At 33.5% G+C, this 13365-nt stretch overlaps 1 protein-coding gene across 1 annotated transcript in view; it reads right to left on the bottom strand.

Annotated features, from left to right (window-relative positions):
- LOC136028940 (uncharacterized) overlaps nt 1-13365 on the bottom strand; it is a 68299-nt gene that overhangs the window by 26829 nt on the left and 28105 nt on the right. Inside the window, exons 4-5 of the mRNA XM_065706924.1 lie at nt 8205-8384; nt 6550-6677 (exon numbers count right to left, since the gene is read on the bottom strand). Coding sequence (XP_065562996.1) covers nt 6550-6677; nt 8205-8384 — 308 coding nt within the window. The remainder of the gene's footprint in view (nt 1-6549; nt 6678-8204; nt 8385-13365) is intronic.

Raw genomic sequence — 13365 nt, 5'->3', positions numbered from 1 at the left:
TATTATTAATTCAAATTTGCCATAAATATTTTCTCAGATATCACCTTAATAGATTTAGCCTTAATAGTACTAGTATCACAGTAGTTGCTGTGGTAGTAGGAGAAGTAGTTGCAATTTTAGTATTGTATCAGTAGTAATAGTAACAGTTGCAGTAGCAATAATAATAATGGTTGTATCATATACATGTTGAATTTTGGTCAGTTGAACATCCCTTACGTGATAGATATATACTTTATTTAATATACTTAAAAATACAAAAAAAAACCGATAACCCCAAACAGAGAGCAGAGCTCGCAAGGTTGAATGTGTAAATAATAAGACCATAATATATAATAATATAATATAATATAATAATATATTATATAATAATATAATAATAAAATAATGTGTAATAATAATAATAATAAGACTAGATCTTTTATCTTGCGCCGGTGTTTTGACCTTACCCCAGTAGTTTCACCTTGACACAGTAAGATGTTTCGAAAATATTGCTGATTTGCCTCTTTGACCCCCCCTTTGACACCTTTTTATCTTAATACTCTTAGCGTTACAAGTTGTTTTAATTGAAGTAGTAGTTGGAGGAGTTTAGTAGCAGTAGCGGAGTAAAAGTAGCAGTGATAGTAGTGTTAGTAGTGACATGCATATATTACTTTTATGTCAATTGATCTTCCCCTTTAGGTACTCTCTGAAAGTTCCAATTTAATGCCCAAATTCATTCTTGAGATACGCTCTTTTGACATTCTGTATGTACGTAGTATGTTTTGATTCAGTTCAAATTCCCTCTGAGTATTTTTTCAAATTTTCAACTTCATACGCGTAGCCTTACTTGTACTAACTAAACAAACAAAAAAACAAGCTTTTCAAATGAAAGTAAGTAGCGACATTAAAACTTAAAACGAACAGAGATTACTCTGTATATGAAAGGGTCTTTTCCTCCTCAACGCCCTGCTTTTTACACTAAAGTTTGACTCTTTCTCTTAACTCTACATTTTAAAACAGTAAAAAAACTTTAGCGTAAAGAGCAAGGTGTTGAGGAGGAAAAGCCCCTTTCATATACGGAGTAATTTATGTTCTTTTTAAGTTTTAATGTCGCTTCTTACTTTCATTAAAAAAACTTGTTATTTTTATTTAATTATTTTATTTCTTTATTTAATTTCTGGACGTTTTTGAATTAATGCATTTTTTTTATCTTGGCTCTCCGCGCATAAATAATTAAGACGAAATTTACATATTAATTTTTTTTGGCTGAATGGCTTTTTCATAGTTTTAATCGGAAGATTCTGAGAAAATAGGAGCGAGAGAGGAGGCCTAGTTGCCCTACAATTTTTTGATTACTTAAAAAGGCAACTATAACGTTCGTAATTTTTTACGAACGTTTTCATAAGTAAAAAATATACGTAACTTACGAATTAATTTACGTAGCGAACTTCTATATTCGTATGTTTTTATTGCGTGTATGAAGGGGCTCACCTCTCGTCGATACCTCGCTCTTTACACTAAAGCTTAAATTTGTCCCAATTCCTTAAGAATGACCCCTGAATCACAAAGGCCGTAGAATAAATAGTTGAAACTACTAAAAATACTTTAGCGTAAAGAGCGAAGTATTAAGAGGAGGTAAACCCCTCATATGCGTAATAATTTCTATTCGTTTTAAGTTTTAATGCTGCTCCTCACTTTCAGTAGAAAAAACTTTTCATATTTATTTTTTCATTGTTTTTTTAAATAATACTAGAAAATCCTGCACCCCCTCCTTTGAAAGTCTCTTCCCCCATGATAAGTTCCTCCATGGAAAGATCCTCCCACTTACACCCCCCTCAACTCTCCCCCCAAACCAAAAAATCCCCCTGAAAACGTCTGCACACTTCCCAGTAACCATTACTATATGTAAACACAGGTCAAAGTTGGTAGCTTGCAGCCCCTCCCACGGGGACTGCAGGGGAGTAATACGTCCCCAAAGACATAGTTATTAGGTTTTTCGACTACGGTGAACAAAATGGCTATCTCAGAATTTTGATCCGGTGACTTTAGGGAAAAATGAGCATGGGAGGGGGCCTAGGTGCCCTCCAATTTTTGGTCACTTAAAAAGGGCACTAGAACTTTTAATTTCCGTTAGAATGAGCCATTTCGTGACATTCAAGGACCACTGAGTCGATACGATCACCCCTGAAAAAAAAAAAAAATAAAAAAAAATAAACACGCATCCGTGATTTGTCTTTTGGCAAAAAATGCGAAATTCCACTTTTTGTAGATAGGAGCTTGAAACTTCTACAATAAAGTTCTCTGATACGCTGAATCTGATGGTGTGATTTTCGTTAAGATCGTATGACTTTTACGGGATATTCCCCCCTATTTTCTAAAACGAGGCAAATTTTCTCAGGCTCATAGCTTTTGACGGGTAAGACTAATCTTGATGAAACTTATATATTTGAAATCAGCATTAAAATGCAATTCTTTTGATGTAACTATTGGTACCAAATTCCATTTTTTACAGTTTTGGTTACTATTGAGCCGGGTCGCTCCTTACTACAGTTCGTTACCACGAACTGTTTGATATGACAGTAATAGTTATAGTTGCAGGAACAGTAGTAGCAGTAATAGTAATACAAGTGAATATGCATTATTTGTTTAATATACATATGCTGATATTTGTTCTTTAAAATATTAATAATTCTTTATTTATAAAAGTTACAGAAGTGAAAACATTAAAATAAAAATTTTCATTGAAGTGTAAATTTTGTTCTTTCCTTGAGAAGGCACAGGTGTTGTGATCTGTACTCATGTTAATTTCTGCTCGTTTTGAGTTAGACTCGTTTATTTATTGTAATTAATTTAAAAAACTTCTTCCACAAAACTCGTTTTTCAAAAAAAATAAAGAGCTTCATTAAGCCAAGAATGAGCAAAAATAATGTCATATTTAGAGAATACTTAAAGGGAAGGTCAATGACCAAAAGGCAATATGTGTACACTAATACTAATAGGCTACTGCTACCACTGCAACATTTGCTAGTTCTACTACTACTATTACTATTGCTTCAACTTCCAACTTATAAACAAATAAATGCTGACGATGCACTACTTTGACAATCTAAATGCACATAGTGTCTTTTGTTAATTCGAATTTGCCATCAATATTGTCTCAAATTTTACCTTTTTAGACTTAGCCTTAATAGTACTAGTATCACATTAGTTCCGGTGGTAGTAGGAAAAGTAGTTGCAGTAGTAGCAGCAGTATTAATAATGGTAGTAGCATGTGCATATTGCCTTTTGATCAGTTAAACATCGCGTTCATGATGCCCCGAAATTTCACCTTGTCACAGTAAGCTGTTCCAAAAAAATTGCTGATATGCGATTTTAACCTATTTTTGACGCCTTTTTCACCTAATGCTCTGAGTCTTGCAAGTTTTTGCAATTGAAATATAAGTTGGAGTAGTTTAGTAGTAGTCGTAGTATTAGTAAAAGTAGCAGTGTGTAAGAACGCCTTATTATAATGTTTATTAAATCAACTTCCATTGGGTAGCTCAATTTCTATAAAATTTGAAATCCTCTTTTTTTACAACAGAATTTAGTTCGTTTATACGACCACCCATTGCATAAAAACCTTATTTACCTCCAGGGCATAACTTATAGCCCTTGCCCCAGGGCTCTGAGAGGTTGTGTCAACCCTGGAGGCATTTTATATGTTCTTTGAAAAATTTTGAACGAAATGGCTATCTCACAATTTCCAACAGATGTGTTTGGCGAAAAGAGGGGTAGTTAGGGGGGGTGAGGGGCTAGTTAACCTCCATCACTTATTACTCTCAAAAGGGAATTAGAACTTTGAATTTTCAACCAAATGAGCCACCTCTTAAGCTCATACACTCATCTCTTCCATAAAAAACCTTAAATGCGCCCTGGTCATAACTTACAACTCTTGCCCACAGACTCTGGTGGTTTGTATCAACCCCAAAGCCTTGCTATATGATCTCTGGACTATTTTAAATAAAATGGTTGTCTCAAAATTTCTGTTGGATGCATTTCGGGAAAACACGACTTGTGTGGGTAGAGGGTGTACCTACCCTAGATCACTTTGACTCTTAAGAAGGGCGCTAGAATTTCTGATTATCAATCCAATGAGCCCCCTCCAAATTATATACGACCATCCTTTCTATAAGAATCTTATGTGTCCCAGGTTTCAACCTTTGTCCTGAGGGTTGTGGGGAGGGGGGTTGTCATCCTCAAAGCCATAATTTCCGGACCTTATAACTATGCAAAATGGCTATCTCAAAAATTTTAGCTGAATGTATTTGGTATATCATGGGCTTGGGGGGGGAGCTGGTTGCCCTCCAATCACTTTGGACAATTGAAAAGTAGACTAGTCCTCTCAGTTTCCAATCGAATGAGCTCCTTTTGAAGTTTCTACGACAACTCTTTTATGCGAAGTGCCCTGGCTTAGAAAAAAAAACAAAAACATTGTTCCATCATCGTTCTTTACTTAGGCAGCACTATTGCGCTGCCTATGATAATGCTAGACATAATTATTTCAAAACATAAATTTTGATTTTCAGTTTGTTTCTAAACTTTTCGATCTAATGTTTATTATATTTTAGAAGTTTAATGCCATGAAAAGTAAACACGAAGATATGCACTCTTTTACATCTGAAAATGAACCGTACACTAGGAAATAAGAGATTCCATAATGAACCGTTTCATGGATATTTATCAATCGCAGTAAATAGTACACAGTCTTAATACTGGTAAAAACAAAAACAATGCGGATGATGAGTTTGACAACTATTTCATACAAACATAAATTCTTTCAGAGGTTCTCTCATTGCATGTTGATATTACAAATAATAACCTAAAAATCAAAAGGTATCTGCAAACGTAGTATGGAATCGTACAGATTTAATACCGGTTAGTTGTACTTACATGTGGTGCTCTATAAACGTCATCCATGCTTTACAGTTAATAGAACTCCTTGGTATAACACTCCAAGGAGCCGTAGCACTGGATGACCAGTTTTTTTTTTAACTAACTCCATAGCAAAGTCCTTTAATTCATAATTGCTACTGTAAGCCGCCTAGCTGCTTAAATGTGTGGGCCAAGTTTAGTAATGAAAATCAATTAGCATAAAGTGTTTTGCCACTCTTATGCTTTGGTATTCTTTGATAAATTCGTGGAATAAAATTAGTTTTAAGATTAGTTCTACAAAATAGTTCTATAAAATTAGTTCAATTAAAATTAGTTCTATAATGTTCGATAAAATTAGTTCTCTAAAATTAGTTCAGTATCCATAATATCAACAGATCTCCCTTTAATACTCATCTCTTTCTTTTGCTCGTTTTTACTTGCTCAAGCTTTGGAGGTAAAATCTGTTTCATCTTTACCTTTTTAGAACTTTTAGAACTTTTTAGAACTTTTAAAAGCTTTTAGAACATTAAAACTACATTTAGGCGTACGAAAAACGCGTATGCCAGGGATACCTGATCTCAACGTATGGAGGGGTGTCATATAAATTGGAGTGAGGGCTCATTAAATTGAATATTATCATTTCTAGTCTATTTAAGTCCTATTTAAGGGCCAAAAGTGATTGTGGGGATACCCGCCTCCTTCCTCTGTCCTTTCTGGACGTTGTAGTTTTAATGATATTCAGTGTATGCATGAAAAAGATTATAACGGTTGAAGCGCGGTTAATTTTTGACTGGCTTGTTTTTGCTCTCCTAATTTGCGAACTGCCAGCACAATTTTCACTAGCCTGTCTTATAAGTCAGCTTCTGTAAAAGGGTCTGTGTTGGTCTTCACCACTTAAAAAAAAATAATAATTTTAAAATTGTGAAAAAAACAAACAAAAAATATCGAGTAGCGAAAGGTAAAATTTGCTTCCTTTCTACCTTTTTAGAACTTTTTAGAACTTTTAGAGCTTTTTGGAACTTTAGTACCTTTTTAGAACTACTGCTTCAACATACTTGTTATTCTTCATGGGATGGCTTCGTGAACTGCTACTTGGCCCTCTATATCACTATGTGTGTTTATGAATGCAGCCGTAGCCATGTTTTCTTCATTTAATGATTATTGTATTGTTAAAATTAAAATCAATTATATTGATTTACAGGGAATTCATTTAATTTCATCATTTAAAATGTCATGATGGGAGTTTTCTTGACGCGTTAGGTTGAACGATCCTTATTAAATACTTTTCGAGATTAATTGTATCTAAAATTCCCAACCAGCACCAAAAGGGAAGTGTTGACATTTGACAAGTGCAGATTTTTTACGAGTTTCTTCCTGGCATCAATTACTTGAATGGAAATTCCTCATTCTCCTACTAAAGTCGCAAACACAAGCTTATGATTACAATACAAAATAACATTATCGTGCCTCTTTATTTTTTTTATATTAAATTATATTAAATTTTATATTAAATTATATTAAATTTTTATATTAAATTTATATTATATTAAATTATAACTTTATTTTTTTATATTAAATAAAAATAAAATTGTTTTTATTATATTAAATTAAATATCCTCACTATTCACGTAAAAACAATGAAGACGAAAAGAAACTTACCCCATTTTCCTACCAAAGTTGGCAAACAGAAACAAAAGCTTGTGAACCAGATACAAAGTATCATTATTACACCGTTTTTTCTTGTATAAATTTGGGCATACCATCGAAAAAAGGCAACAATGATGAACCTTTAAGTAAAAAATACAACTATTAGTGACAATGACTATTAATAAAATAATCCTGATAAAAATTAGCTGATTACTTTTTTAGTCATGTGAAGTACAAAAAATCACTTAAAATTTAAATACATTTTTCATAATTTGACTGATTTAAAGAAGGGTTAAAGTTTAATGTGATCTAGATTATGAAAAAACATCGAGTAATTTGGTTCACTAGAAGCAAAACCTGTTTATAGTGGGGCGCCACATGCCTTACAAGGATATTCTTTTTCAACCGACAACTTTATATAGAGGACCAAGTCTTAGAGATTCGAGAGAGGGCTCGTTAAATTTGAAATTGCAAGTTTTAGTAACATTTCTTAGGGTTGGAAGTACTGGCCGTTCTGTAACTCCCATGACATTGGATCATAATTTTGAGGCATTGATTTTGTTCCAAACAGTCAAAAGGTTCATGGAATATATCTCTGGGGACGACATAACCCTTGGAGTTCATGCGAAAAATAGTATAAATTATTCAAATTGCCAATTGTTACAGATAAGACTCATACTGGATGGCGTTTCTAAACTTTCAAAATGTTCAGAAATGTTTTTGACCCTTTGTTGGGCTTATTTTGGGGGAGCCATCGTTTTTTATTCTCCTCTTCCCTGGGGTTTTCTTATAATAAAGACGTAAGGATATAAAGAGCTGATAGGAAATGAAAGTTCCTTGGCCCTTTTAGGGCCCAATTTAGACCCTCTTGGCCCGACATTAAAGAACTAAGCAATTCTTTTGTATATTAGGAACCGCTTAGTCCAAGGACTTACCTTTGATAGTCTTAGACTGAGAAGGGATAAAAAGTTTCTTGGCCTATATTTGGCCTCTAACACCGTCTGCTGGCAACATTTATTATCCGTTTTGCCCCAAGAATAATTGCTTAAGGCTTCTTGCTGGTTGGATCTCGGGTATCCAACCAGCACGAAGCCTTAAGCAATTATTCTTGGGGCAAAACGGATAATAAATGTTGCCAGCAGACGGTGTTAGAGGCCAAATATAGGCCAAGAAACTTTTTATCCCTTCTCAGTCTAAGACTATCAAAGGTAAGTCCTTGGACTAAGCGGTTCCTAATATACAAAAGAATTGTTTAGTTCTTTAATGTCGGGCCAAGAGGGTATATATTGGGCCCTAAAAGAGCCAAAGAACTTTCATTTCCTATCAATTTTTTGTATCCTTAAGTCCTTATTATAAGAAAACCCCAGGGAAGTCCTTTGAATAAGTGGTTCCTTATCTACGAAAGGGTGGCTTTGGGATACGAGTACTTCTAAATTGTGCCCTAAAAGAGCCAGAGAACTTGGTTAGAAGAATATTGTTAGAAGACACCTATTTGATGGGTTTTCCTTAATCAAGCTGCTTTTTAGGTTAAATTTTTGGCCTGGTGATAGTCTTGGTCGGATCACATGTTAAGACACAGTGAGCCCTGGGCTGGTATCCTAAAATACAAAAGTGAAAACTTCTAGACAAAGAGAGAAAGAAAAAGAGAGATTTTGAAACGAAATTACCTATTGACAGAGATAAAACTAATGGAGAGTAATGAAACTCCAAGACAATAATACTGGATAAATGGAACCAGGATGCACAGAGGACCCCTTGCAGTCATGTCTTCTGAGCCACTTGAGAGAAACCGCGTTGTAAAGAAGGGCATGGCAAGCGTTGAATACAGCATATCGGACACGCAAAGACTACGAATAAAAATGAACTTCATTAACTTCTTAATTTTGTTCTTGCTACTTGTCCAAAATATTGCTCCTTTATAAGTCGTTATTTGTATGCCAGTCCAAAACAAAAATAAGAATCATCTGATCAAACAACAAAATCAAGGTTCATTACTTTCAAAAATGCAGAATCAGGATTTTTTTTTGAAAAAAAAACTAGGATTGTCGTAAAATATCCCAAGATTATTTTTCGAGGGGCGGGGTTACTCTTTTGAATTCTACATTTCTGATAATTTTGAGATTGTCAATCATTTTAGAATTATTGCATATCTTTATAGATAATGGGCTATCTCAGTCTTAGAGGTTTTACTTCCTAGCAGTGAGAATTTTCTCCCTAAAGATGTGCGTAGTCCTGACAAATTGTACTGTTGTGTGTTATAGACCATTGACGCAGTAGTACTGAACATATCAATATTTTACATTGTTGTGCAACTACTGTTAGGGGAGAGGTTAGCTACTCCTCTGAGGGGAAGTGGAGCTGATAGGGCGAAGTCCAAGTGAGGAGATTTTAAGTCCAAATTCTCAAAATTTTTATGTATAGCCCTTCAGATCAACGTAGGGTTTAGAGGGAGCTTTACCCTTGCCTCCCTTTGGTTGAATGATTGTAGCTGAATTATCGTTTTCGCTCTATATAATAAATATACACGAACAGATATCTATAGGTATGGAGTATAGATAGATAGATAAGTGTATTTCAAAAGCTCATTGGCTATATACACCCAAAAGTATTAAAAAACAACAAACAAGCAAACAAATTAAACAACAGTACAAATTACAAACACGCACTTGTATGTGAATGAATGAATGATTGACTGTATTTAAAGGCATTTTCCATGCCGTATGCATACATATACAACAACAAACAAACTAAATCATGTAACACTCGACTTTCGAATAATAAGACCCTTCCGGACAAAACTTCCCACTGCTACTATATTTACTTTCGACGTCGACTTCAAAGTTCCAAGAACGGGCTCACGATGACCCATCCCAAGAAACCCCCCTCTTAGCTCTTTAAGCCCCTGACGCCAGAAAAGATATAAGCGTTCAGTATGTGTTCTAAAGAGATTTTGTTTCTTCATCGAAACAGGAAGCGTCAAAATAGAAGTTTTGTTGACATTCAAAATTTGATATTTAAATTCAAAAATCTTCTTTTATTGCTGCTTTTAAATTCACAAGATTATGCCTATTAAGTTTCACAATAAGTTGTAAGCGTAAAACTTGCAGGATTTTAGACAAATATGAGGGTTTGATCACGATATTAACCAGGCTCACAAGAAAAGAAATTGTTAGAATAATTTTATTTGCATTGTGATTTTATTCTGCTGTTATATTGTTGCTGATATCATATCGAATAAAACGACACTGCGAAAAATATCAATCATTTTCAAAAAAGCAAAAATCGTTTTCAGAAAAGCACAATCGTTCTTAGACGAGCATCGATTTCTTATACTTTCTAACTGAGTTGAATTGAATGCAAATGTTTTTGAAAAATATGTTACAGTCAAAACTGTAACATTAAACGGAAAATCATGAATGCGATCATTATTAGAATACTATTTTCTTCCTTGTAACATAGAGTAGTTCTGTTATTTTATTCTTTTTTATGGATTTTCTTACAAATAAAATCAAAATTATCAAAATAAATCGCACTTTCAGAAAAAGTAAATGGCACTGGCTTTTTCGAATTTTTGAGGGGGTATTAACCCTTCTTTCATTTGTAGTAATTTTTTTTCGTTTTAAGGTTGACTTATTGTATGTTTATTTCGTGTATATTACATGGCTTATTACATGTTTATTTTCACACTTTTTGGTTTTTAATATCGATTTTTATCCCTATTGAAAAGTCCATTGCTTGGGGAACTTCTATGTTTAAATTAATCAAGGATAAAAAAAATTAAAACGATTGAAAATAAAAACAGCACGGACATAAAAGGAGAAAAAATGAACAAAAACCTAAAAAATGAAGATCAAAATTAAGGTTAAAACAATAGCAGCAAAAAACAGGAAGCAAGTGTCAAATCCAGAAGCAACCAAAATTATTAGAAATCCAACATACGGCACAATAGTTACTTCTTTCCTGTCTAGACAGTTGCAAAAATAAATAACTAAATAACCAAAAGACAACGGAGTGTTTTCTACAACCTTGGTGTTCAATACATCCAATTAAATATAGGTTTGAGGCGTAAGTCATTAGAATATGTCGTAGTGATGGCATACATTTAACAAGTCCAATCTAGCCTAAAACCCTATTATGGTAATAGCAGGATCTATAGTAGCCAACAAAGCTTCACATTTAACTAAGACTATGGATTAGTTCTTTTTCAAAGCCAATTAAGATTCATGACATGAGTTATAATTTGCGACCATAAATCAGTAATAATTACAGGTATTGAAAAACACCATTAAGACTAAAATATGTGTATGGATCATTCTACTTTAAACACCATATTATCTAAAGTCTATGTAATAAAAAGAATAACAGAATAATCGTATGAACAGAATAACTTTAATCGCTTATATAATGTCTATTTGGCTCTCCCCCCTTGACTGGGGCTTGATTAATCGGCACTAATGACTGAGCTGTAACACAGTCTCGTTTGTTGATTCAAATTCAAAATTTATGTATGATATGTTTTTTTGTATCTTATTTTTTTTTAGTTTTATTTGTTTTTGTATGTTCTTATATTTTTTTCTTATTACTGAGGCGGAAAATATTAAAGGAAGGAAAATGGTTTTAAGAAACATGCATCAGCAGCTAATTTGTCCCAACTAGAGCTCACTAATACTATGTCTTTCTATGTACTGTCTGGTCAAATTGGATGTTACATGTTTCTGGACTAAACAAACAGAAAGGTGAACGGCTGTTCATAGCTTGCTAATATCAACGTACTATCCCTTAAGTCTTCATTCACATTAGTCAGTAATAAAATTGCACTTGGAAAGTTGAACGTTGCTCAACTCAACATGCAGACAGAAAAATTGCTGTTCAAAGCTTCCATATTTTCTAATTTCAAGAAATTATGCCTTAAATCAAATGCTTTGCTGAAAACTAAGCATTTTCGAGTTTTTTAGAGAGTTAAAGTCGTATTGTAAAAGTTATTGATTTCATGGTGGGTAAAACAAAAATTAAGAGTTCTATGAATTATTCTATTATTTTATGCAGGTCACTTAAGGATTTTCCTGTTTCTTTTCCTGTTTTTTTTTGCTTAGGTTTTTGTTTTCGGCAACAACATATCTAGGATTTGTTTTGGGGAGGGGGTTATAAAAAAGATTTCAAAGACGCATACAAAATTTGTTTATATTCATTTTTGTTACGATTTGACGAGGCAGACAAACATTCCGGTGGGGCGGGGGGTCAAAGCCCCAAAACTTCTTCCCCTTGGATGCGGCTTTGGTTTTCAGTAAAGCGCTTGTTTTTCAGACTTCTACAAATATAGGAAAATACCTGGAGCCAGTTTGTTTCAAACAGTTTACACTCTTAAAACTTTTTTTTTTGCTGGCCAAGCAACCTTTTTTACTGACTGGGAAACCTTTTTTCATTATATATGTATGATATTATGACGGGACATACAAAATTTAATTTTATTAGTAAAAAATCTTATGACTAAAAAAAAATCTTCGTTCTTTCTTTCTACTGGTTAATTATTTCATGTAAAGGAACCAATCAAACCTTGAATAATATATGATCATCATATGAGATAGATTCATTTGATTTAAATTTCCAGTTTAGCATGGTTTAAAACAAGTCAGGTTTTTAAAGGGACAACCCTGTTTGTCTCTTCAGAAATAGGAAACAACTCTATTGTTTACGAAAATAAATTACAAAAAAACATTGGAACTTAAGTACATTTTCAAGCACGTTTAAAGCACAGTAATTTCTGTTTTTCTCTTTGGTGCAACTTTCAAACACCTACACGAGCCTAAATCAGAAATTTAATCATTCTCAAATGAATAATCGTTTCAAGCGCATCAGGAAAATTGTTTCTGTTAAAAAACACAGGGAATTTCCCAATAAAAGGGAAGGGCCTCACCATTGAAGAATGTAACTAGGTGAGATTATAAACGATGCTTTTAGGAAAGCTGGGAAAAAGCTACAAGAAAAATAGTTATCTGTCAAGATAGCTGCTGGAGATATAACTCGCTAGTTTCTCTCTAGTATCCATTATCGAGTTTGCTAGCATGAGCTGGGTCCAGGAAAAGCGTGCACTGAGATTATCGATGGGAACCATTTATAGAATTTTCCATTATAGAATTATTATAGAATTTATAGAATTTATTCTGTGTATGAGGAGGACTGTCTGAAAGAAAAGATTAATGATAGGAACCATCGGTAGAATATTTCTTGAAAAAGAAACAAAGTAAGGATTCTTTACTTAAGAATAAGTTACATAAAAAAGGCTAGTTTTTTTGACCGATAGTAAACATTAAAACTTCGAACTAATGAAATTATTCCGTGTAAGAGGGAGACTGCTCCCTCCTCAACCCCTTGCTCGTTACGCTGAAGTTTTCCGGTACTTTTAAAAAGCTTCATATTCAAATTCAATTGTCCACGTGCTTTAGCAGTCGTTCTTAAGGAAATGGGCAAAGAGTCAAACTTCAGCGTAAAGAGCAAAGGGTTGAGGAGGGGGCTGCCCCTCTCAAATTCGAAATTATTTTTGTTGATTTTAAGTTTTAATGTTGCTCTTTACTTTCAGTTGAAATTAACTTTTTTTTAATTTCGAAGTATACCCAGGCCTAACTAAGATAAGATTTGGGGCATTGGCCTCATAGACCTTCGGTTTCTGGCTGTTAAATTGTCAATAATTATGAATTGTTGGTAGCGTCTAGCTTTTTCTGTTTTCTGCTTAAGAATTAGAATGTTAGTTTCTTATTAAAATTTAGAAAAAATTTAAATACTTAGTCAAAATTCTCAATAAACAACAGTTTTATTGAATCCGTCCTTAAT

Source organism: Artemia franciscana, chromosome 7 (genome assembly GCF_032884065.1).
Source record: "Artemia franciscana chromosome 7, ASM3288406v1, whole genome shotgun sequence".
In the NCBI taxonomy this organism is placed as follows: domain Eukaryota; kingdom Metazoa; phylum Arthropoda; class Branchiopoda; order Anostraca; family Artemiidae; genus Artemia; species Artemia franciscana.
This window is presented reverse-complemented; position numbering and strand designations above follow the sequence as displayed.